The 23,871-nt window shown below is 46.8% G+C and overlaps 1 protein-coding gene across 2 annotated transcripts in view; it reads right to left on the reverse strand.

The window, feature by feature from the left end:
- Positions 1 to 12,969: 12,969 nt before the first annotated feature.
- Positions 12,970 to 23,871, reverse strand: part of LOC139278737 (cyclic nucleotide-gated channel beta-1-like) — a 320,039-nt gene continuing 309,137 nt past the window's right edge. For both annotated transcript variants that reach the window (XM_070897829.1, XM_070897830.1), the window contains 2 exons: positions 21,890 to 22,076; positions 12,970 to 15,953 (listed from right to left, as the gene is read on the reverse strand). In XM_070897829.1, the coding sequence (XP_070753930.1) occupies positions 15,744 to 15,953; positions 21,890 to 22,076 (397 nt within the window). In that variant the 3' untranslated portion in view covers positions 12,970 to 15,743. The remainder of the gene's footprint in view (positions 15,954 to 21,889; positions 22,077 to 23,871) is intronic.

Raw genomic sequence — 23,871 nt, forward strand, 5'->3', positions numbered from 1 at the left:
AACCATGGGCATTGGGCAAATACAAGGGTATACCATGGTCAGAGGGCAAAGATATGGGTATACCATGGGCATGGGGCAAATACAAATGTAAAGCATGGGCGGAGGATAAATACACAGGAATGCCATGGGCAGAAGGCAAATAAAAGGATAAACCATGTGCACGGGGCAAATACACGGGTATACCATGGGCAGACAGCAAATATACGAGTATATCATGGGCAGAGGTTAAATGCTCGGGTAAACCATGGGCAGAGGGCAAATACACAGGTATACCATGGGCACGGGACCAGTACACGGGTAAACCATGGGCATAGAGCTAATACAAGGGTAAACAATGGGCAGAGAGCAAATTAACGGGTAAACCATGGGCAGAGGGCAATTACAAGGGTAAAACATGAGCAGAAGAAAAATAGAAGGGTAAACCATGGGCATGCAGCAAATACACAGGTAAACCATGGGCATGGAGCAAATACAATGGTAAACCATGGGCACTGGGCAAATACAAGGGTAAACCACGGGCAGAGGGCAAATACAGGGTTAAACCATGGGCAGGGAGCAAATACACTGGCATACCATGGGCATGCGGCAAATACATGGGTATACCATGGGCAGAGGCCAAATACAAGGGAAAACCATGGGCATGGGTCAAATACACCGGTAAACCATGGGCATTGGCTAAATACAAGATTATACCATGGTCAGAGGGCAAGTACATGGGTATACCATGGGCATGAGGCAAATACAATGGTAATCCATGGTCAGAGGGCAAATACATGGGTATACCATGGCCATGGGGCAAATACAAGGGTAGACCATGGGCATGAGGCAAATACAAGTGTATACTATGTGTGGAGGGCAAGTACACCGGTATGCCATGGGAAAAAGGCAAATACAAGGGTAAACCACGGCAGAAGGCAAATACAGGGTTAAACCATGGGCAGGGAGCAAATACATAGGCATGGGACAAATACACGGGTATACCATGGGCAGGGGGCAAATACAGTGGTATTCCATGGACATGGGGCAAATACACGGGGAAACCATGGGCTTTGGCCAAATACAAGATTATACCATGGTCAGAGGGCAAATACATGGGTATACCATGGGCATGAGGCAAATACAAGCGTATACTATGCGTGGAAGGCAAATACACCGGTATACCATGGGAAAAAGGCAAATACAAGGGTATACCATGAGCGTGGGGCAAATACAAGGGTAAACCATGGGCATGCGGCAAATTCAAGGGTAAACCATGGGCATGGGGCAAATACATGGGTAAACCATTGTTATGGGGCAAATACAAGGGCAAACCATTGGCTGAGGGCAAATACACGGGTATACCATGGGCACGGGGCAAATACATGGTTTTCCATGGGCATTGGGCAAATACAGGAGTAAACTAGGGCATTGGGCAAATACAAGGGAATACCATGGTCAGAGGGCAAATACATGGGCATACTAAGGGCATGCGGCAAATACAATGGTATACTATGGTCAGAGGGAAAATACATCGGTATACCATGGGCATGGGGCAAATACAAGCGTATACCATGGGCATGGGGCAAATACAAGTGTATACCATGGGCGCAGGTCAAATACATGGGTATACCATGGGACGAAGGCAAGTAAAAGGGGAAAGCATGGGCATGAGGTAAATACACGGATATACCATGGGCTGAGGGCAAATACATGGGTAAACCATGGGCGCGGGTCAAATACATGGGTAAACCATGGGCAGAGATGAAATACAAGGGTAAACCATGGGCAGAGAGCAAATGCACGGGTAAACCATGGGCATGCAGCAAATACAATGGTAAACCATGTGCACAGGGCAAGTACACGTGTATACAATGGGCAGAGGGCAAATATACGGGTAAACCATGGGCATGCAGCAAATTCAAGGGTAAACCATGGGCATTGGGCAAATACATCGGTAAACCATAGTATGGGGCAAATACAAGGGTAAACCATTGGCTGAGGGAAAATACACGGATATTCCATAGGCATTGGGCAAATACACGGGTAAACTAGGGCATTGAGCCAATACAAGGGAATACCATGGTCAGAGGGCAAATACATGGGTATACCATGAGAATGGGGCAAATACAATGGTATACCATGGTCAGAGGGCAAACACATGGGTATACAATGGGAATGGGGCAAATGCAAGGGTATACCATGGGTATGTGGCAAATACAAGCGTATACCATGGGCGGAGGTCAAATACACGAGTATACAATGGGAAGAAGGCAAATAAAAGGGGAGACCATGGGCACGAGGTAAATACATGGATATACCATGGGCAGAGGGCAAATACACGGGTATAGCATGGGCAGAGGGCAAATATAAGGGTAAACCATGGGCACGGGACAAATACACGTGTAAACCATGGGCAGAGAGCAAATGCACAGGTAAACCATGGGCAGATGGCAATTACAAGGGTAAACCATGAGCAGAGGGCAAATAGAAGGGTAAACCATGGGCATGGGACAAATACACGGGTGTACCATGGGCAGAGGGCAAATACAAGGGTAAACCGTGGGCACGGGGCAAATACACGGGTAAACCATGGGCAGAGGGCAAATACAAGGGTAAACCATGGGCATGGGGCAAATGCAAGTGTAAACCATGGCCAGATGGCAAATACACGGGAATACCATGGGCATGGGGCAAATACATGGGCAAACCATGGTTATGGGGCAAATACAAGTGTACACCATGGGCACGGGCAAATATATGGGCATACCATGGGGCAAATACATGGGGAAACCATGGTTATGGGGCAAATACAAGGGTATACCATAGTCACAGGGCAAATACATGGGTATACCATCGCCATGGGCCAAACACAAGGGTATACCATGGGCATGGGGCAAATACAAACGTATACCATGGGCGGAGGGAAAAAGCACGGGTATACAATGGGAAGAAGGTAAATACAAGGGTATACAATGGGCATGGGGCAAATAAAAGGGTAAACCATGGGCACGGGGCAAATTCAAGAGTACACCATGGGCATGGGGCAAATACATGGGTAAACCATGGTTATGGGGCAACTACAAGGGTAAACCATGGACTGAGGGCAAATATACGGGTATACCAGGGGCACGGGGCAAATACACAGGTATTCCATGGGCATGGGGCAAAAGCACGGATAAACCATGGGCATTGGGCAAATACAAGGGTATACCATGGTCAGAGGGCAAAGATATGGGTATACCATGGGCATGGGGCAAATACAAATGTAAAGCATGGGCGGAGGATAAATACACAGGAATGCCATGGGCAGAAGGCAAATAAAAGGATAAACCATGTGCACGGGGCAAATACACGGGTATACCATGGGCAGACAGCAAATATACGAGTATATCATGGGCAGAGGTTAAATGCTCGGGTAAACCATGGGCAGAGGGCAAATACACAGGTATACCATGGGCACGGGACCAGTACACGGGTAAACCATGGGCATAGAGCTAATACAAGGGTAAACAATGGGCAGAGAGCAAATTAACGGGTAAACCATGGGCAGAGGGCAATTACAAGGGTAAAACATGGGCAGAAGAAAAATAGAAGGGTAAACCATGGGCATGCAGCAAATACACAGGTAAACCATGGGCATGGAGCAAATACAATGGTAAACCATGGGCACTGGGCAAATACAAGGGTAAACCACGGGCAGAGGGCAAATACAGGGTTAAACCATGGGCAGGGAGCAAATACACTGGCATACCATGGGCATGCGGCAAATACATGGGTATACCATGGGCAGAGGCCAAATACAAGGGAAAACCATGGGCATGGGTCAAATACACCGGTAAACCATGGGCATTGGCTAAATACAAGATTATACCATGGTCAGAGGGCAAGTACATGGGTATACCATGGGCATGAGGCAAATACAATGGTAATCCATGGTCAGAGGGCAAATACATGGGTATACCATGGCCATGGGGCAAATACAAGGGTAGACCATGGGCATGAGGCAAATACAAGCGTATACTATGTGTGGAGGGCAAGTACACCGGTATACCATGGGAAAAAGGCAAATACAAGGGTAAACCACGGCAGAAGGCAAATACAGGGTTAAACCATGGGCAGGGAGCAAATACATAGGCATGGGACAAATACACGGGTATACCATGGGCAGGGGGCAAATACAGTGGTATTCCATGGACATGGGGCAAATACACGGGGAAACCATGGGCTTTGGCCAAATACAAGATTATACCATGGTCAGAGGGCAAATACATGGGTATACCATGGGCACGAGGCAAATACAAGCGTATACTATGCGTGGAAGGCAAATACACCAGTATACCATGGGAAAAAGGCAAATACAAGGGTATACCATGAGCGTGGGGCAAATACAAGGGTAAACCATTGTTATGGGGCAAATACAAGGGTAAACCATTGGCTGAGGGCAAATACACGGGTATACCATGGGCACGGGGCAAATACATGGTTTTCCATGGGCATTGGGCAAATACAGGAGTAAACTGGGGCATTGGGCAAATACAAGGGAATACCATGGTCAGAGGGCAAATACATGGGCATACTATGGGCATGCGGCAAATACAATGGTATACTATGGTCAGAGGGAAAATACATCGGTATACCATGGGCATGGAGCAAATACAAGCGTATACCATGGGCATGGGGCAAATACAAGTGTATACCATGGGCGCAGGTCAAATACATGGGTATACCATGGGACGAAGGCAAGTAAAAGGGGAAAGCATGGGCATGAGGTAAATACACGGATATACCATGGGCTGAGGGCAAATACAAGGGTAAACCATGGGCGCGGGACAAATACATGGGTAAACCATGGGCATAGAGCAAATACAAGGGTAAACCATGGGCAGAGAGCAAATGCACGGGTAAACCATGGGCATGCAGCAAATACAATGGTAAACCATGGGCATTGGACAAATACATCGGTAAACCATAATATGGGGCAAATACAAGGGTAAACCATTGGCTGAGGGAAAATACACGGTTTTCCATAGGCATTGGGCAAATACACGGGTAAACTAGGGCATTGGGCAAATACAAGGGTATACCATGGTCAGAGGGCAAATACATGGGTATACCATGAGCATGGGGCAAATACAATGGTATACCATGGTCAGAGGGCAAATACATGGGTATACAATGGGAATGGGGCAAATGCAAGGGTATACCATGGGTATGTGGCAAATACAAGCGTATACCATGGGCGGAGGTCAAATACACGAGTATACAATGGGAAGAAGGCAAATAAAATGGGAAACCATGGCACGAGGTAAATACATGGATATACCATGGGCAGAGGGCAAATACACGGGTATAGCATGGGCAGAGGGCAAATATAAGGGTAAACCATGGGCACGGGACAAATACACGTGTAAACCATGGGCAGAGAGCAAATGCACGGGTAAACCATGGGCAGATGGCAATTACAAGGGTAAAGCATGAGCAGAGGGCAAATAGAAGGGTAAACCATGGGCATGCAGCAAATACACGTGTAAACCATCGGTACGGAGCAAATACAATGGTAAACCATGGGCAGCAGGCAAATACAAGGGTAAACCATGGGCATGTGACAAATACACAGGTAAACCATGGGCAGAGGGCAAATACAAGGGTAAACCATGGGCCGAGGGCAAATACACTGGTATACCATGGGCACGGGGCAAATACATGGGTATTCCATGGGCATGGGGCAAATACACGGGTATACCATGGGCACGGGGCAAATACATGGGTATTCCATGGTCAGAGGACAAATACATGGGTATACCATGGGCATGGGGAAAATACAATGGTATACCATGGTCAGAGGGAAAATACATGGGTATACCTTGGGCATGGGGAAAATACAAGGGTGTACCATGGCATGGGGCAAATACAAGCATATACCATGGGCAGAGGGCAAATACAAGGTTAAACCATGGGCACGGGGCAAATACATGGGTCTCCCATGGGCAGAGGGCAAATACAAGGGTAAACCATGGCACAGGACAAATACGCGGGTAAACCATGGGCATAGAGCAAATACAAGGGTAAATCATGGGCAGGGAGCAAATGCACGGGTATACCATGGGCATAGGGCAATTACAAGGGTAAAACATGGGCAGAGGGCAATTACAAGGGTAAAACATGGGGAGAGGGCAAATAGAAGTGTAAACCAAGGGCATGCACAAATACATTGGTAAACCATGGGCAGCAAGTAAATACAAGGGTAAACCATGGACAGAGGGCAAATACATGTGTATACCATGAGCAGAGGATAAATACACGTGTATACCATGGGCACGGAGCAAATACACAGGTATACCATGGGCAGAGAGAACATACAAGGGTAAAGCATGGGCACGGGGCAAATACACAGGTAAACCATGGGCAGAGGGCAAATAGAAGGGTAAACCATGGGGAGAGGGCAAATACAAGGGTAAATCATGGACATGGGGCAATTACAAGGGTATACCATGTTCACAGAGCAAATGCAAGTGTATACCATGGGCATGGGGCAAATACAAGTGTATACCATGGGCAGAAGGCAAATACAAGGGTAAACCATGGGCACAGGGCAAATACATGGGTGTACCATGGGCAGAGGGCATATTCCCGGTATACCATGGGCACGGGGCAAATACACGGGTATACCATGGGCACGCGGCAAATATATGGGTAAACCATGAGCCCGGGGCAAATACAAGGGTAAACCATGGGCATGGGGCGAGTACAAGGGTAAACCATGGGCAGAGGGCAAATACAATGGTAAACCATGGGCATGGGGCAAATACAAGGGTAAACCATGGGTACAGAGTAAATACAAGGGTAAACCATGGGCCCGGCACAAATACACGGGTATACCATGGGCACGGGGTAAATGCAAGGGTAAACCATGGGCATGGGGCAAATACAAGGGTAAACCATGGACAGAGGGCAAATACATGTGTATACCATGAGCAGAGGGTAAATACACGTGTATACCATGGGCACGGGGCAAATACACAGGTAAACCATGGGCAGAGGGCAAATAGAAGGGTAAACCATGAGCATGGGGCAAATACAATGGTATACCATGGTCAGAGGGCAAATACATGGGTATACAATGGGAATGGGGCAAATGCAAGGGTATACCATGGGTATGTGGCAAATACAAGCGTATACCATGGGCGGAGGTCAAATACACGAGTATACAATGGGAAGAAGGCAAATAAAAGGGGAAACCATGGCACGAGGTAAATACATGGATATACCATGGGCAGAGGGCAAATACACGGGTATAGCATGGGCAGAGGGCAAATATAAGGGTAAACCATGGGCACGGGACAAATACACGTGTAAACCATGGGCAGAGAGCAAATGCACGGGTAAACCATGGGCAGATGGCAATTACAAGGGTAAAGCATGAGCAGAGGGCAAATAGAAGGGTAAACCATGGGCATGGGACAAATACACGTGTAAACCATCGGTACGGAGCAAATACAATGGTAAACCATGGGCAGCAGGCAAATACAAGGGTAAACCATGGGCATGGGACAAATACACGGGTGTACCATGGGCAGAGGGCAAATACAAGGGTAAACCGTGGGCATGGGGCAAATACACAGGTAAACCATGGGCAGAGGGCAAATACAAGGGTAAACCATGGGCCGAGGGCAAATACACGGGTATACCATGGGCACGGGGCAAATACATGGGTATTCCATGGGCATGGGGCAAATACACGGGTATACCATGGGCACGGGGCAAATACATGGGTATTCCATGGTCAGAGGACAAATACATGGGTATACCATGGGCATGGGGAAAATACAATGGTATACCATGGTCAGAGGGAAAATACATGGGTATACCTTGGGCATGGGGAAAATACAAGGGTGTACCATGGCATGGGGCAAATACAAGCATATACCATGGGCAGAGGGCAAATACAAGGGTAAACCATGGCATGGGACAAATACACGGGTGTACCATGGGCAGAGGGCAAATACAAGGGTAAACCGTGGGCATGGGGCAAATACACAGGTAAACCATGGGCAGAGGGCAAATACAAGGGTAAACCATGGGCCGAGGGCAAATACACGGGTATACCATGGGCACGGGGCAAATACATGGGTATTCCATGGGCATGGGGCAAATACACGGGTATACCATGGGCACGGGGCAAATACATGGGTATTCCATGGTCAGAGGACAAATACATGGGTATACCATGGGCATGGGGAAAATACAATGGTATACCATGGTCAGAGGGAAAATACATGGGTATACCTTGGGCATGGGGAAAATACAAGGGTGTACCATGGCATGGGGCAAATACAAGCATATACCATGGGCAGAGGGCAAATACAAGGTTAAACCATGGGCACGGGGCAAATACATGGGTCTCCCATGGGCAGAGGGCAAATACAAGGGTAAACCATGGCACAGGACAAATACACGGGTAAACCATGGGCATAGAGCAAATACAAGGGTAAATCATGGGCAGGGAGCAAATGCACGGGTATACCATGGGCAGAGGGCAATTACAAGGGTAAAACATGGGCAGAGGGCAATTACAAGGGTAAAACATGGGGAGAGGGCAAATAGAAGTGTAAACCAAGGGCATGCACAAATACATTGGTAAACCATGGGCAGCAAGTAAATACAAGGGTAAACCATGGACAGAGGGCAAATACATGTGTATACCATGAGCAGAGGGTAAATACACGTGTATACCATGGGCACGGAGCAAATACACAGGTATACCATGGGCAGAGAGAACATACAAGGGTAAAGCATGGGCACGGGGCAAATACACAGGTAAACCATGGGCAGAGGGCAAATAGAAGGGTAAACCATGGGGAGAGGGCAAACACAAGGGTAAATCATGGACATGGGGCAATTACAAGGGTATACCATGTTCACAGAGCAAATGCAAGTGTATACCATGGGCATGGGGCAAATACAAGTGTATACCATGGACAGAAGGCAAATACAAGGGTAAACCATGGGCACGGGGCAAATACATGGGTGTACCATGGGCAGAGGGCATATTCCCGGTATACCATGGGCACGGGGCAAATACACGGGTATACCATGGGCACGCGGCAAATATATGGGTAAACCATGAGCCCGGGGCAAATACAAGGGTGAACCATGGGCATGGGGCGAGTACAAGGGTAAACCATGGGCAGAGGGCAAATACAATGGTAAACCATGGGCATGGGGCAAATACAAGGGTAAACAATGGGCACAGAGTAAATACAAGGGTAAACCATGGGCCCGGCACAAATACACGGGTATACCATGGGCACGGGGTAAATGCAAGGGTAAACCATGGGCATGGGGCAAATACAAGGGTAAACCATGGACAGAGGGCAAATACATGTGTATACCATGAGCAGAGGGTAAATACACGTGTATACCATGGGCACGGAGCAAATACACAGGTATACCATATGCAGAGAGAACATACAAGGGTAAAGCTTGGGCACGGGGCAAATACACAGGTAAACCATGGGCAGAGGGCAAATAGAAGGGTAAACCATGGGGAGAGGGCAAATACAAGGGTAAATCATGGACATGGGGCAATTACAAGGGTATACCATGTTCACAGAGCAAATGCAAGTGTATACCATGGGCATGGGGCAAATACAAGTGTATACCATGGGCAGAAGGCAAATACAAGGGTAAACCATGGGCACGGGGAAAATACATGGGTGTACCATGGGCAGAGGGCATATTCCCGGTATACCATGGGCACGGGGCAAATACACGGGTATACCATGGGCACGCGGCAAATATATGGGTAAACCATGAGCCCGGGGCAAATACAAGGGTAAACCATGGGCATGGGGCGAGTACAAGGGTAAACCATGGGCAGAGGGCAAATACAATGGTAAACCATGGGCATGGGGCAAATACAAGGGTAAACCATGGGCACAGAGTAAATACAAGGGTAAACCATGGGCCCGGCACAAATTCACGGGTATACCATGGGCACGGGGTAAATGCAAGGGTAAACCATGGGCATGGGGCAAATACAAGGGTAAACCATGGGCACGGGGCAAATACAAGGGTAAACCATGGGCACGGCACAAATACACGGGTATACCATGGGCACGGAACAAATACATGGGTATACCATGGGCACGGGACAAATTCAAGGGTAAACCATGGGCATGGGGCAAATACAATGATAAAAAACAAGGGTACAAGGAAAATACAATGGGAAAAATGATTATAGATCAAATGCAAAGGTAAAACATGAAAATATGGCAAGCACAGCGGTGCATGGCACATTGAAAGGCACAGGGCACACATCCAGTCACAGAGCATATGCAAGAGTGCATACTAGCATGAGGGCAAAGACAAGTAGGTGGGATTACGAAGCAGGGCTCTGATGCAGAATTAATAGAGATGCAGAGAAAGCTGTAGCCTAAAGTTGAGAGTAGGGCTGCAGAGTCAATGGAAGAGGACTGAGAGCATGGGACAAAGACAAGTACCCAGGTGGAGAGTAAATAAAAGGGCAATTTCCTCTCTCGTTCCTCCTAAGGTCCATATATACCATCCTACTCACTCTCTTCCTGTTCCCGGCATTCTCACTGAAATCAAGACTCATTGCACAGTCCCCTTCTCTAGTTCATCCTGTCCCAGGATCTCAACACTGTGAAATTGCTTCCTTACCTCAGTCCTCCTACAATCTACACTTTTTAAAAACTGAAGCAATGAATGTTAGCCATTAGCAATTTGACTCCATTCTCCACCTCCAGCTCTGCATTAGTTTGGTTATGAGTTGAGTTGAGCTGAATCGAGATTTTCTGATCATCATTATCATAGACAGTCCCTCAAAATCGAGGAAGACTTGCTTCCACTCTAAAAGTGAGTTCTCAGGTGGCTGAACAGTCCAATACGGGAATTGCAGTCTCTGTCACAGGTGGGGCAGACAGTCGTTGAAGGAAAGGGTGGGCGGGGAGTCTGGTTTGTCGCACACTTCTTCCGCTGCCTGCGCTTGCTTTCTGCATGCTCTTGGCGACGAGACTCGTGGTGATCAGCACCCTACCGGATGCTATTCCTCCATTTAGGGTGGTCTTTGGCCAGGGACTCTCAGGTGTCGGTGGGGATGTTGCACTTTATCAAGGAGGCATTGAGGGTGTCCTTGAAATGTTTCCTCTGCCCACCTGGGTCTCGCTTCCTGTCTAGGAGTTCCGAGTAAAGCGCAAGCTTTGGGAGTCTTGTGTCGGGCATGCAGATGATGTGGCCCGCCCAACGAAGCTGGTCAAGTGTGGTCAGTGCTTTGATGCTGGGGATGTTGGCCTGATCGAGAACACTGATGTTGGTGCGTCTGTCCTCCCAGGGGATTTGCAGGATCTTGCAGAGACATCGTTGGTGGTATTTCTCCAGCGATTTGAGGCATCTACTGTATATGGTCCACATCTCTAAGCCATACAGGAGGACCATAAGCTTAGTGCCAGATTTGAGGGCCTGATCTTCGAACACTCTCTTCCTCAGGCGACTGAAGGCTGTGCTGGCACACTGGAAGCAGTGTTGAATCTCGTTGTCGATGTCTTCCCTTACTGATAATAGGGTCCAGAGGTATGAATAGTGGTCCACGTTGTCCAGGGCCTTGCCATAGATCTTGATGACGGGGCCGGGGGGGGGGGGGGGGGGGGTGGCACTGTTGTGTGGCGGGGTCAGGTTGGTGGAGGATCTTTGTATTACGGATGTTTAGTGTCAGGCTCATGCTTTCGTACGCCTCGGTGAAGATGTTGACGATGACTTGGAGATTGGCCTCTGAATGTGCGCAGACGTAACCGTCGTCCACATACTGTAGTTCGATGACAGAGGATGGGACGGTCTTGGATCTAGCCTGAAGGCGACGAATGTTGAACAGATTCCCACTGGTTCTATAGTTTAGTTCCAATCCAGTGGGAGCTTGTTGATCAGTGTTATTTAACATCAGGAGTAACTGACTGTAAAAGAGCAACCACATAGAAAAGCTAGACTTTACTGACCTAATCTTACTTGCATTTGTTCTAAAAGGGATTCTCACAACCAAGCCAATGACCAACCCATTCCTTAAAGCTGCCAAATGCAGGAAAGTATGCAGTAGCTAAGTAGTTTAACTAGCTTTATCCCACTCTGTCAACATGTTGCTGTTAGAATTGTCAGGGAGACTATCTGTTGGTTATCTGATACGAAGCAAGGACTTGACATAAATCAGACCTGTTCCATCCAATATTTACAACAGATGCATTGTCTCTTGGAGACTCAGCTGTTTTAAATATTCTTAGGTTAGGGTCACCTGGGCAGGAGAAAGGAGGGTGGGCAACTACTACCAAATATCTTCCCTTTGTCCCACCCCACAGTGGTTATTCATAGCTAAGCATACTCTGCTGGAAATGGAGCTGCCACGCTAGAGACCTTGCATCATCTGCGAGAAGCCTGTGAGACCGCAGACCATCAATCTCCTGGGAAAGGGCTATCCAAAATCGAAACCATCCACTGGCTGGGATCAAAACTGGGGAGACTAGTTTTGTCTTTGTTCTTTTACGTCCATCTGATGCTTCTCTTTCTCGGAATGTGTGATACTGCACCTGTTGTCAGAATATCATTTTTATGAGCATCAACTGCCCAGCTTCACAACAGTAGATTTTGGGAAAGAGCAGCACTTCTTAAATGGGCAGCATCTTTGAAAGGTCTTCAGCAAATGTTATTTTGATTTTGCAAGCACATAAGACCATGTTATAAATGACATTGATTGCACATGGCACCATGAACAAAGATAAAACAGACACAGCTCTTTGCTGGCAAACACTTTTTCATGAAGATAGTGCTCTTTTAACCATTCATCTCAAACTCTATTTACAGTTCCTTTCATTAATGTTAAATTAGTTTCTAGAACATACAAAAAATAATGTGCTTTGTATAATCAGTTTAATTGTAAGCATGGTACAATACAGGAATATACTTAGTAAACAGCAACAGCTCACTAAAAGGCTCTTTCACGGTTTCAGCTACAATCAGTAATTGCAGTAAGAACATGATATGATCCAATAATCCCATAGGACTAATGCAGCATTCCACTAATTCAGGCTTCTTTCATACAGATTGTTGATGACATATTTTAGATGAGGTGTGTGTATGTGAGAGTGAGTCCATGAAATTGAGCATACATGTATGAAGATATGTGTAAAGGCTTGGTATCCTGCCTAGGAGAGATTTCAGTAATTTTCACTATTGATCTATCACAGTATTGTACAAGTCCTCTCCTTGCTCTGGACCTGATAGAATGGGGGTCATTGATGCAAAGACCACTTGGACTTGCTATTATCCACCCAAGATATTGAAACTCCATAAATGATGGTCCCACCCATCCTGTGCTATTTTGGATGGTGGTCATGTGCGGGGGTGGGATAAGCAGGTGCGAGGGGGGGGGGCGGGGATAGTTGCATAATGGGGCTTGTTTGATTGATTTGTTTAATTTCCTCTTCAGCTGACCTTATGGTGCAGGGGGCCCATTGCCCGATGAGAACAATGAGATCATGGGAGATATATGAGTAGTATTCTTTGGGAGGCAGGATTCCCTTATCCTTTCTCTCTGAGATCCCCCCAGCTAGTTTGTGGGAACGTGCAAGGGGGTACATCATAAAGTTCCATTTTGTAGTTAGGCTGCCAACTTTAGAGGACTCATTGGGATAGCTACTTGTTTCTGAAGAGAGAGGCTGATCTTAGGACCTCAGGAAAAGTGAAGGATGTCCAGACTCATAAATACTATTTTCCTACAACTACAGTCAAGGAGGTCACAGTGAATAAGATAATGTGTATAATTAGTGTCCACACTTAGCATAATGTATGCATTATCAACATTAATGCCTGTGCATTAAATGTGTAAGTTAGTATAACCTGTTTTGAGTCTACATTTATACCAGTGTGCAGTGTGTTAGTACGTAACTAAGTATTATGGGGCTGGAAATTCAGCATCTTTCCGCCCATTTTACCACCCACTTACCGCTGGGAAACAGTTTACCACTCAAATGTCAGCCAAACTCGAATTTGCCGCCCCAATATCGGCGGCGGTAAATTCGTCAGTCAATTACCGCCGGCGGTAAACGATACCACTCGTCCATTTTTTTTATTGGTATTTTGACGTCATATTTTGTGCAACACCCAAATACCGCCCAAAAATACCGCCAGTAGTAAATTCAGTAAATCACCCATTTTTATCGCCGGACTAAAATACTGCTCAGAAAACCCATGTCTTACCTGACCTTAACCCAGTTGTAGGATCGCCATTTTTAAAATTGGAGAATCTTGGGGAAAGGTTGTTTGAAGTTGGTGAGAGCTTAAAAGTTATTTGTGACTAGATTTTAAGGGTGTTTGAATATATTGGAGAGAATCTGAGAACATTATAGTCAATTTGAAAGGACATTTGTGGTTATTTGAGCACATTTGAGGACATTGGAGAATATTTTAGGTCATTAAAAGGAATGGGGCTTGTAATTTCTGTGCCAATATTGCTGACTACTTACATGCTACGGAATAGAGCTGGAAGAAGCTTTATTGAAGAGCATTATGTGCCCAATCAAAGAGGTCACAGATTTCTGAGGACGAGGAGGCCTTACCCCCAATGAATTTACAGGGAGAAGCGCTCATACCTGCACCTGTCCGATACACAGTGCATTAGAAGGCTGCACTTCGGAAAAGAGGTCATCAATTGGGATGGTACAAAACAGATGTTTTTAAATCGATTATTCAAGTATTTATCACTGTGCTGCTCGATGACCTTTCTGTAATAGCCCCTCTCTCTCTCTCTCCCCCTCTTCTGCGATTGTGCGTGCGACCCCTGATCCCAAATCGTGGGGAAAACTATGTCAGGAAAAAAAAAATTTGCACATGCGCAGAAGGCCCATTTTCATGGACACAAGCCTTACACGACCAATAAAACCACCACTGCCTGATACTTACTGCTACCGCCACCACCGGCAAAGTTTTATTGAAATTAGCGGCTTTGGTTCTTAACGGTATTCCGGCGGTACTAAAAATGTGATCAGCGTTTACCGCCGGAATACTGCCGAGATATGGGTGGCGGTAGTAAATACTGAATTTCCAGCCCTATCTACTTTTTAACTGCTACTGCCATTGTCAGGATTTGTTCCTGTATGTTTTATGTGTGTATGTGTCTAGCATGTCTATTATGTGCAGTGTGCAATATTTATATATATTTGAGTGTGGGTACACTGTGTTTGTAAATGCCGTGTGAGCTGTATTTATGTGTGGTTGTGTATGTATATGTGTGCTGATCTTTTGATATCTGCACTGTCTGAAACACTGTACTCCTCAGTAATTTCTGTAAGTACTTTCCTGGATCTTGTCCTGCAGAAATACAGTTTAATTTTCCTTGTTAAAACATGTGAGCATTTTAGCAATTGCACAAGACTGTTGCTCTGGATTTTCCTAACACATATAGCACTAACCAACACCTAAAACAGGTTAGCTGTTTATGTCATTGCTGTTTGTGGGAGCTTGCTCTGCACAAATTGGCTGCTGTGTTTCCTACATTAGAACAGTGACTACACTTCAAAAGTACTTCATTGGCTGTAAAGCACTTTGGGACATCCTGAGGTTGTGAAAGATGCTATATAAATAAAAGTCTTTCAACCGATTTGTGAGCCTAATTCTGTGAGTGAATACATCTTAACATGACATCTCAAGCCCACTTTTTAACTGCTACTGTTAACAGCACAAAATGCGAATCCAAAGCAGTATCACTTTTCCGATTCCTTTTCTTCTTCGACTGGAACCTCCACGGACAGGATTTCTTCCTCCTTCCTACGACGAAAGGGACTCATCCTGATCAGGAAGGAGCAATCGGCCGATTCTGAAACCATGTCGTCGTCATCATCCGCCTCCTCCACCTTTTCTACCGGAACAGATGACCGTCGATGGACGGGGGAGGACGGAGGCATTGGGGCAGGCTGGGCGAGGTGGGGGGTGAGAAAGAAAGAAAGAAAATAATAATAAAAGACTAACAATAAACAGCACAGATTTCTATCACACAATTGTGAGTTGAGTGTAAGAATATAGATAAATTTTTACATTGTTTTATTACAGAATGAAAACAACAGCTAATGTAGGCAGAATCGGTTTAAACTGCATGCTTGCCAAACCTATCTTTGATCACAATTGCACTCCTGAGTAAAGTCATAGTTCAGGAAGAGCAAAGGTAAGAAGCACAGGTTGCTGAGGTAACATTGGAACAGGGAGATAACATTAGAAACAGGAAGGGAACATTAAAACTAAGCAAGAGTTAGACAATGTGCGTTTGTTTGCTAAAACGTAAAAAGAGGGGAACAAAACCCCTGCTATGTCACTTCGGGACAACGGGAGGCAGTATCCGAATCTAGCCGAGTGTACCAAGCATGCAAGTCTGTAGTCAACTACTTAATTGGGAATGCCTGGCCAAAGACCGCCCTAAGTGGAGGAGGGGCATCCAGGAGAGCTCTGAGCACCTTGAGTCTTGTCGCCGAGTGCATGCAGAAACCAGGCGCAGGCAGTGGAAGGAGCGTGCAGCAAACCAGACTCCCCACCCACCCTTTCCTTCAACCACTGTCTATCCCACCTGTGACAGAGACTGTAATTCCCGTATTGGACTGTACAGTCACCTAAGAACTGACTTTTAGGGCCCAAGTTTCCACATGATTTGCACCTGATTTTTAGGAGCAACTGGTGGAGAACGGACTATCTTAGAAATCGCAATTCTCCACATTTTTTTTTCTGCAGTTCTAGTCAGTTAGAACAGTTTCACTTTGGAACAGAATTTTTTCTTCAAAAGGGGGCGTGTCCGGCCACTGACGCCTGATTTCAAAGTTTCCACAGTGAAAACGTACTCCAAACTAACTTAGAATGGAGCAAGTGAAGATTTTTGTAGAACTGAAAAACCCTTGTCTACACATTAAAAAATCCGGCGCAGGTTACAAATTAAGCGTCCAGAACGAGGGGGGGGGGGGGAGGGGGGAGGGGGAAGGGAAGTCATTAAATTCTATAATAAATCCTTATTTATACTTCTACAAATATTATACAAATAAATCCAACCTGAATAAAAATTTATAAGCAAAGAAAAGATTAAATAAACCCTCTTCCTACCTGTGTGAAAGTGCTTCAGCCAGGGAGAATGCTGCAGGAAGCCTCACAAGTTGAGGCAGCCGTTCCCGCGGAGGGGGGGGAGGAGGCAGCCATTCGTTCCCATGGGGGGGGGGGAGGAGGAAACCGTTCGTTCCCGCGGGGGTGAGGAGGAAGCCGTTCGTTCCCGCGGGGGGGGGGGGGGGGAAGGAGACAGTGAGAAGGCTGCAGGAAGCCTCACAAGTTCAGCAGCCATTCCCGACGGCAGTGGGGGGAGGCCGTCGGGAAACGGCTGCCTCAACTTTCTGAGGCTTCCTGCAGCCTTCTCACTGCTGCAAGAAGCCTCAGTGCTAATGTGCTGATGGCAATGTGCTTTTATTAAAAAATATTCAAAAATTAAACAGCTACAAAGAACTACAAAAATGGCCGAGTGCCAATGTTTCCTTCACACTGCGCGTGCGCGAAAGCTCCAACGCGCACGCGCAGGGTTGTCGCAGGAAAAAAACTATTTTAAATGGTACGCGCCCCCTCCCACTTACAAAATCGACGCGAGTGGTAGGCTTCGCCCCCCTGGGCGCTGCGCCAAGCAGACATGGAGCTGCAGGGCGCTCCAGAATCGCGCGTTTATTTTCCGGCGCCGTTTTCGGCACGAAAAACGGGCGCCCAGCTCGGAGGGGCGCCCGTTTTTTATCGTGTGGAAACTTGGGGCCTTAGAGTGGAGGCAAATCTTCCTTGATTTCGAGGGGCTGCCTATAATGATGACTCAATTGCTGCTGAAATAAAGTGTCTGATAGACTCCTGTTCACTGTTAATGTCGTGTCTCACTGAGTTCGAGGACTTTGATTAATAAAATAATGTCGAACTGATGTCTCATGAGTTAATTAGAACCCAGAACTTAATGTATTGGGTTTTATTATCTCTGACTTGATTCAATAAAAAGTATTAACCAGACATTCTCAGTGTTTCCCAGTCCTCAAATCTGTATGGGAGGTCAGAGATATATGGCAATATCCTATAATACCGCAACCTAAGGGCAATAGGGATATATAACAATACCTTCGAACACAGTGCCAGCTGTGGCTCAGTGGGCAGCACACTCGCCTCTGAATCAGAAGGTTGTGGTCTCAAATCCCATTCCAGATACTTGAGCGCATAAATCTAGGCTGACAGTGCAGTGCTGAGGGAGTGCAGCACTGTTGAAGCTGCTGTCTTTCAGGATGAGATGTTAAACTGTGGCCCTGTATGCTCTCTCAGGTGGATGTAAAAGACTCCAGGGCACTATTTAGAAGAAAAGCAGGGGAGTTATCCCTGGTGTCCTGGCCAATATTTATCCCTCAAAACAGTTTTCTGGTTATCACTTTGCTGTTTGTGGGAGCTTGCTGCGCGCAAATTGGCTGCCGCATTTCCCACATTACAACAGCGACTACACTTCAAAAGTACTTCATTGGCTATAAAGTGCTTTGAGATGTCTGGTGGTCGTGAAAGGCGCTATATAAATGCAAGTCTTTCTTTCTCAACTCAAGGGCAATAGGGATATTTGACAATATCCGATATAAACCCTATCTAAAAAATCTCAAAAAAGCAGAGACTTCTATCCACGGGTCTTTCACTGTTTAACTAACGATGAAATGGGAAGTGGAATAATCTGAGGGTTATCACTAGACAAACAAAGGTGGAAGTTACAAGAGAGATGCTTTCACATAGGTTATGCTGAAATTCTTTACTACGTGGCTACTGAGCAGAGACAATAAGGGCAATTTTCCTTTGCTCAGTAGCCTACGGAACTCTTGTTTTCCGGAGTGATTGCACCATGTTTGTGGGTTTAAGATAGGTGGAGTAGCTCCAATGGATAGTCGGCCTCAGTACTTGCACCCAGCTCGCTCAAATTGGAGGATCCGGCACGGGCGGGCTGCGAGGCCGGAGAAACTCGAACACGCTGAGTGGGATTTTTCCCCAGGTGCACCAAAGGATCTTTGGGGCTGGAGGCCTCCTGGTGACTGTTTTTGAGCAGCAATCTGAAGACCCCAAAGCCAGTGGCCATCACCATTGCTGCAGGCTTCTGGGAGAAGGCCCATTCCAAGGGGGCAGCCTATGTAAGAGGAATGTTAGGCCAAGGGTAAGCCTGAGCCCATAAGTACGAGCAGGGTCAGGTCGGGCCAGGTCAGGCAGGGTCAGGTAGAGCGCACTTTGTGTGCACCAACTGACTTGGACCTTTAGAACATCATTTGGAACTCAACTGGATGACTACTTGGAAAAAAAGAATATTCTTTCTTCATCCAAAGACCCCACCATACTGTTGCCCTGGTTGGGGAAGGTATTGTAACTATATAGCAGCTGACAGGGAATAGGAAAGGAAATCACCCAAAAGTACAAAGAAAGAAATTAAACTGAACAAGTTTTGAGAAAGGATCACTTACTTCTATGTCAAGTTACCATATACTCCCTCGTATTGGTTTGAAATGCAAGCTCACAACATAGGGCCATTTTCCAGAATGCATCACCAGCATTAGACCCTAGCATTTTCATGAGGCCTACATCATTAGAGAAATATGGACTCAGTGAGGGAAATTAATGGTGGGGGCAGCTCGGGATTGGGGACAGGGAAGGAGCTGGCCACTGGTAGCAGTTTGATACAACCGAGTGGCTTGCCAGGCCACTGCAAAAGGCAGTTAGCAGTCAACCACGCTGGTGTGGGACTGGAGTCACTTATAGGCCAGACTGGCTGTGGACAGCAGCTTTCCTTCCCTAAAGGGCATTAGTGAACCTGTTTTTACGACAATCCGACAGCTTCATGGTCACTTTTACTGAGAACAGCTTTTTACCTGCAGAATTTAAAAATCTGAATTCAAATCCTCAAACTACTATGGTGGGATTTGAACTCATGTTCCCTGGATTACTAGTCCAGTAACCTAACCACCACATTAGTGTATTGGGCAAATTAAGATATTCAGGGTGGCGTCCCAGTGCCCAGAAGTAAAGAAACACTTTTCTTATTTATTCTAAATCACCTCCATTGTCTAATAAGAAATAGCAGGAGTCGGCCATTTGGGCCCTCGAGCCTGCTCCGCCATTCAATAAGATCATGGCTGATCTGATCTTGACCTCAACTCCACTTCCCTGCCCGCTCCCATAACCCTTGACTCCCTTATTGTTCAATTGCGCCATCAACAGAATTGCAACGCAATACAATTCGTCACTTTGTGATCAACTGTCTAGGCAAGGCGACCCTTGCAGTTTGTAAGCCCACGCCTCCACCATTTCCTTACTGACGCGTGATGGCAGAAGTGCAAGGGAGCCCCGACACCCAGGGGATGAAATGGGTCGACGCCAGCTGTGTGAAATGGGCTCGTAGCGAATCGGCAGTAAAACAGGCTCCAATTTGCCGGTTCACGCGATTGCAGTAGACTAGTTTCACTCCCCCAAACGTTGCTCAGGCACTAATGGTAGAAACTGTTTGGAGGACATTCTCCCATCATGATCTTGGCCTTGAATGTGCGGACAGATGTCTCCGACCAGCAATACATCTACGAACCTACCTGATGGTCCCGGAGGTTTGGACACTTGCAGCTGCTGGGCCTCTATGTGTACACCTGCCCAGGGCCACAAGCGGTTTGCAAGCCCCTCCTGGGATCACATGGGCTGGCCCAACCAATGAAAGAAGGGGATCCCCATTCATACTTCTGAGGATTCTGTATGTACAGAATCACCATAAGCATGAATGTGAATACCTCCCGAAAATACACGTACACTTCAAATTTTAAAAAATCACACATTTAAAATTAATCAAAATGGTATTTAATTAAATATTTAAAACAAAAATTTTATTTTTTGAAAAATAAACTTATATATTTTAAATGGGCTAAAAATCAATGTACACAGGTTTTTAAGTGTATAAATTATTGAAAAACAAATATTTTTCTGTTTTTTTTTAAAGTCTTACGCTGGTTAAAATCTTACCAGGCGTAAGAATTTCATGGGCATTCACTGGGCAGAAGTTGGGCAATAGAACAACTCCCTGCCCGCAGGGGCCCTTTTCCCGGGACGCATGCGATCTGACAAGAAGATTCGTGACAGATCGCAAGTTCCGGGTTTTAGCGCATGCGCTTCGCGTGCCTAAACCCGGAACTTATGTGGCCGCTACGCACCTCGTATGCGCCCTTAGGGGCCGCAAATTACGGCCCTTATAGAAACATAGAAAATAGATATAATTTTTATACTTGGGCAAGTGTACTCGAAGTCTGCCGTCACTTCCAAAGAAAGCAGGTGCCAGGGAGTTGGGCTAAATTGCCGCAATTTCTGCTCCTGTGCACCCTGGAACACTGAGGCAAATCCAAATCCTAACTGTCACCAAGCTATTCAACATGGTTGGAATCTTATCCTCTTGCAGAGATGAGTTTCCCAGCAGGGATCATTGGATAGCATTCAGGAGCAGCAAGCCTGGCTGATTATTCCCAGGCTGACATCAGATAACTCAGCAAAGACAGGGAACAGAACCCCACAAACCCCTTCTTTGTATGCCTTAGTACTGCACTGGACATTACCATGGACCCTTAGGACACTGGAGGAGCTTTGGCATAGAGTTTTAACAACTGTGCTTCAGTACTTCTGTGTTCATCTTGTATTTGAAAATGTAAGATTTTCTCTCTTTTTATTTTGTTTATACATTTTTTTAAATTTAACTACCAGTCAACACCACAATTGGTTAAAGTTCTGCCCAATTCTGTTAATTATATATTGGTAACATTTTGAATCACAAACATTTACACCCTAGACTCTTTTCTCATAATCCCACCTGCATGCTTTCAGATTCCTTGAGTTTCTCTCTAATAAGAGAGAAAGTTCCCTTGATTCCGTATTTGGCTGCGACTGAAAGGGCTGCGAGGAATAATTTGGGAGTCTCCGGTCTTGGTGGGATGATGTGATGGAATCCTTTTGCTACCTGCTTTTCTGTTTTTTCATCATCTTTAGATAGCAGTTTCCTGCAAATATATTACAATAGCAATTATTTGATTTAATCAGCGCTGGCTATAAACAGTAGTGAAGTACAAACCAGCCATTCCAGTGTTCATTCACAGTAAAGGCATCGGGCTAGAATTTACCCCTCAGTAACCTTCTGGGGCTGGGACTTCCTGCGCCCGGCCTGGAATTAGGCCGTGTGCCCCTCAAGGGACGTGGAGCGCTGTTTCGGTTGCTCCGCTTCCTTTGAAGGACGCACCCGGGGTGGTAGCACGGCCCTGAGTCCATTAAAGGGGAGGGCCGCTGCGCACTCTGCAGGCCCTTTGGTGTCCACCACTGGGCACCAGGGTCGTGATCGAGCCAAAATGGAATGCCGGGCTGCACGATGGCAGCCCAGTGGACGCAAGAGTCGGCCGACAAATAAAGATGGCGGCCCAGGGCACTAAAGGCCTCCCCTTTAAGCAGCCAGCCTCGCAGCCTGTGAGGCAATTTCTCCTGCGGGGCATTGAGGGGTTGGCACGGGGCGGTGAGGGGTCGGCGCAGGGCGGTGAGGGGTCGGTGCGGGGCGGTGAGGGGTCGGTGCGGGGCGGTGAGGGGTCGGCACGGGGCGGTGAGGGGTCGGCGATGATGACATGGCCGTGTCTAGACCACATTCACCAGTAGTGCCATCCAGTAAGAGCGCTAAGGTTGATTTTCGGGTTAATTATGTGAGTTTATGTGCCAGTGGGTGGGGATTGATGAAGATCTGCCCCGGCAGTTCCACAGCCATTTATTGCCCTATAGCAATCTTCCTGCATCACTTGTTCGAAGCGGGACGTTGAAAGCTAAAAAGGGGCTAATAAATAAGGCAGTAATGATGGACGCTGTCAACTGTCGCATTTTGCATCATTACTGCTGTGGCAACACTGGCTGTCAGTGATATCAGCATGAAAGCTTTCTGCATTTTATTAATGTTCCTCCTCTGTAATGAGTTCAATGGTCACAGTGCAATTGATGCATTCCATCACCAGGAGAATATGGAGGAATTTTCAAGGCCAAAAGCTTCAACCTCAAAGGGGAGCAGCAGGCCCTTGAAGCTACTGCAGTGATTCAAATCCTCCAGCACAGAGGCGATTCTGCTTCCCCTCCACGATGGGCTTCTTGACACAAGTGGGAATACTGCCGGGAATCCGCCAGAAATATTCAAAATTCATCGACTCTTAAAAATTTGTTGCCTATAGACAGGTGGAATTCCCACTCCAGAACACTTACATTGGCTGAGCTTCCAAAGAGAGACGTCTGGACCATTGCCTATGGACCATTGTTGCCGGACCATTGTAGCTGGACCATTGCCGGACCATTGTTGCCGCACCATTGTTGCCGGGCCATTGCTGGACCTTTGTTGCCAGACCATTGCTACGGACCATTGTTGCTGAACAATTGTTGCTGGACCATTGTTGCCGAACCATTGCTATGGACCATTGTTGCCGGACCATTGTAGCCGGACCATTGCCGGACCATTGTGGCCGGACCTTTGATGCCGGACCATTACCAGTCCATTGTTGCCAGACCATTGTGGCTGGACCACTGTTGCCAGACCATTGATGCTGGACCATTGATGCCAGACCATTGTTGCCGGACCATTGCCAGACCATTGTTGCCGGACCATTGCCAGACCATTGTTGCCGGACCATTGTTGCTGGACCATTGCCAGACCACTGTTGCAAGACCATTGATGCTGGACCATTAATGCCGGACCTTTGCCGGACCATTGTTGCCGGACCATTGCCGGACCATTGTTGGACCATTGTTGCCGGTCCATTGCCGACGGAGCATTGT

Source organism: Pristiophorus japonicus, chromosome 13 (genome assembly GCF_044704955.1).
Source record: "Pristiophorus japonicus isolate sPriJap1 chromosome 13, sPriJap1.hap1, whole genome shotgun sequence".
Lineage (NCBI taxonomy): Eukaryota > Metazoa > Chordata > Chondrichthyes > Pristiophoridae > Pristiophorus > Pristiophorus japonicus.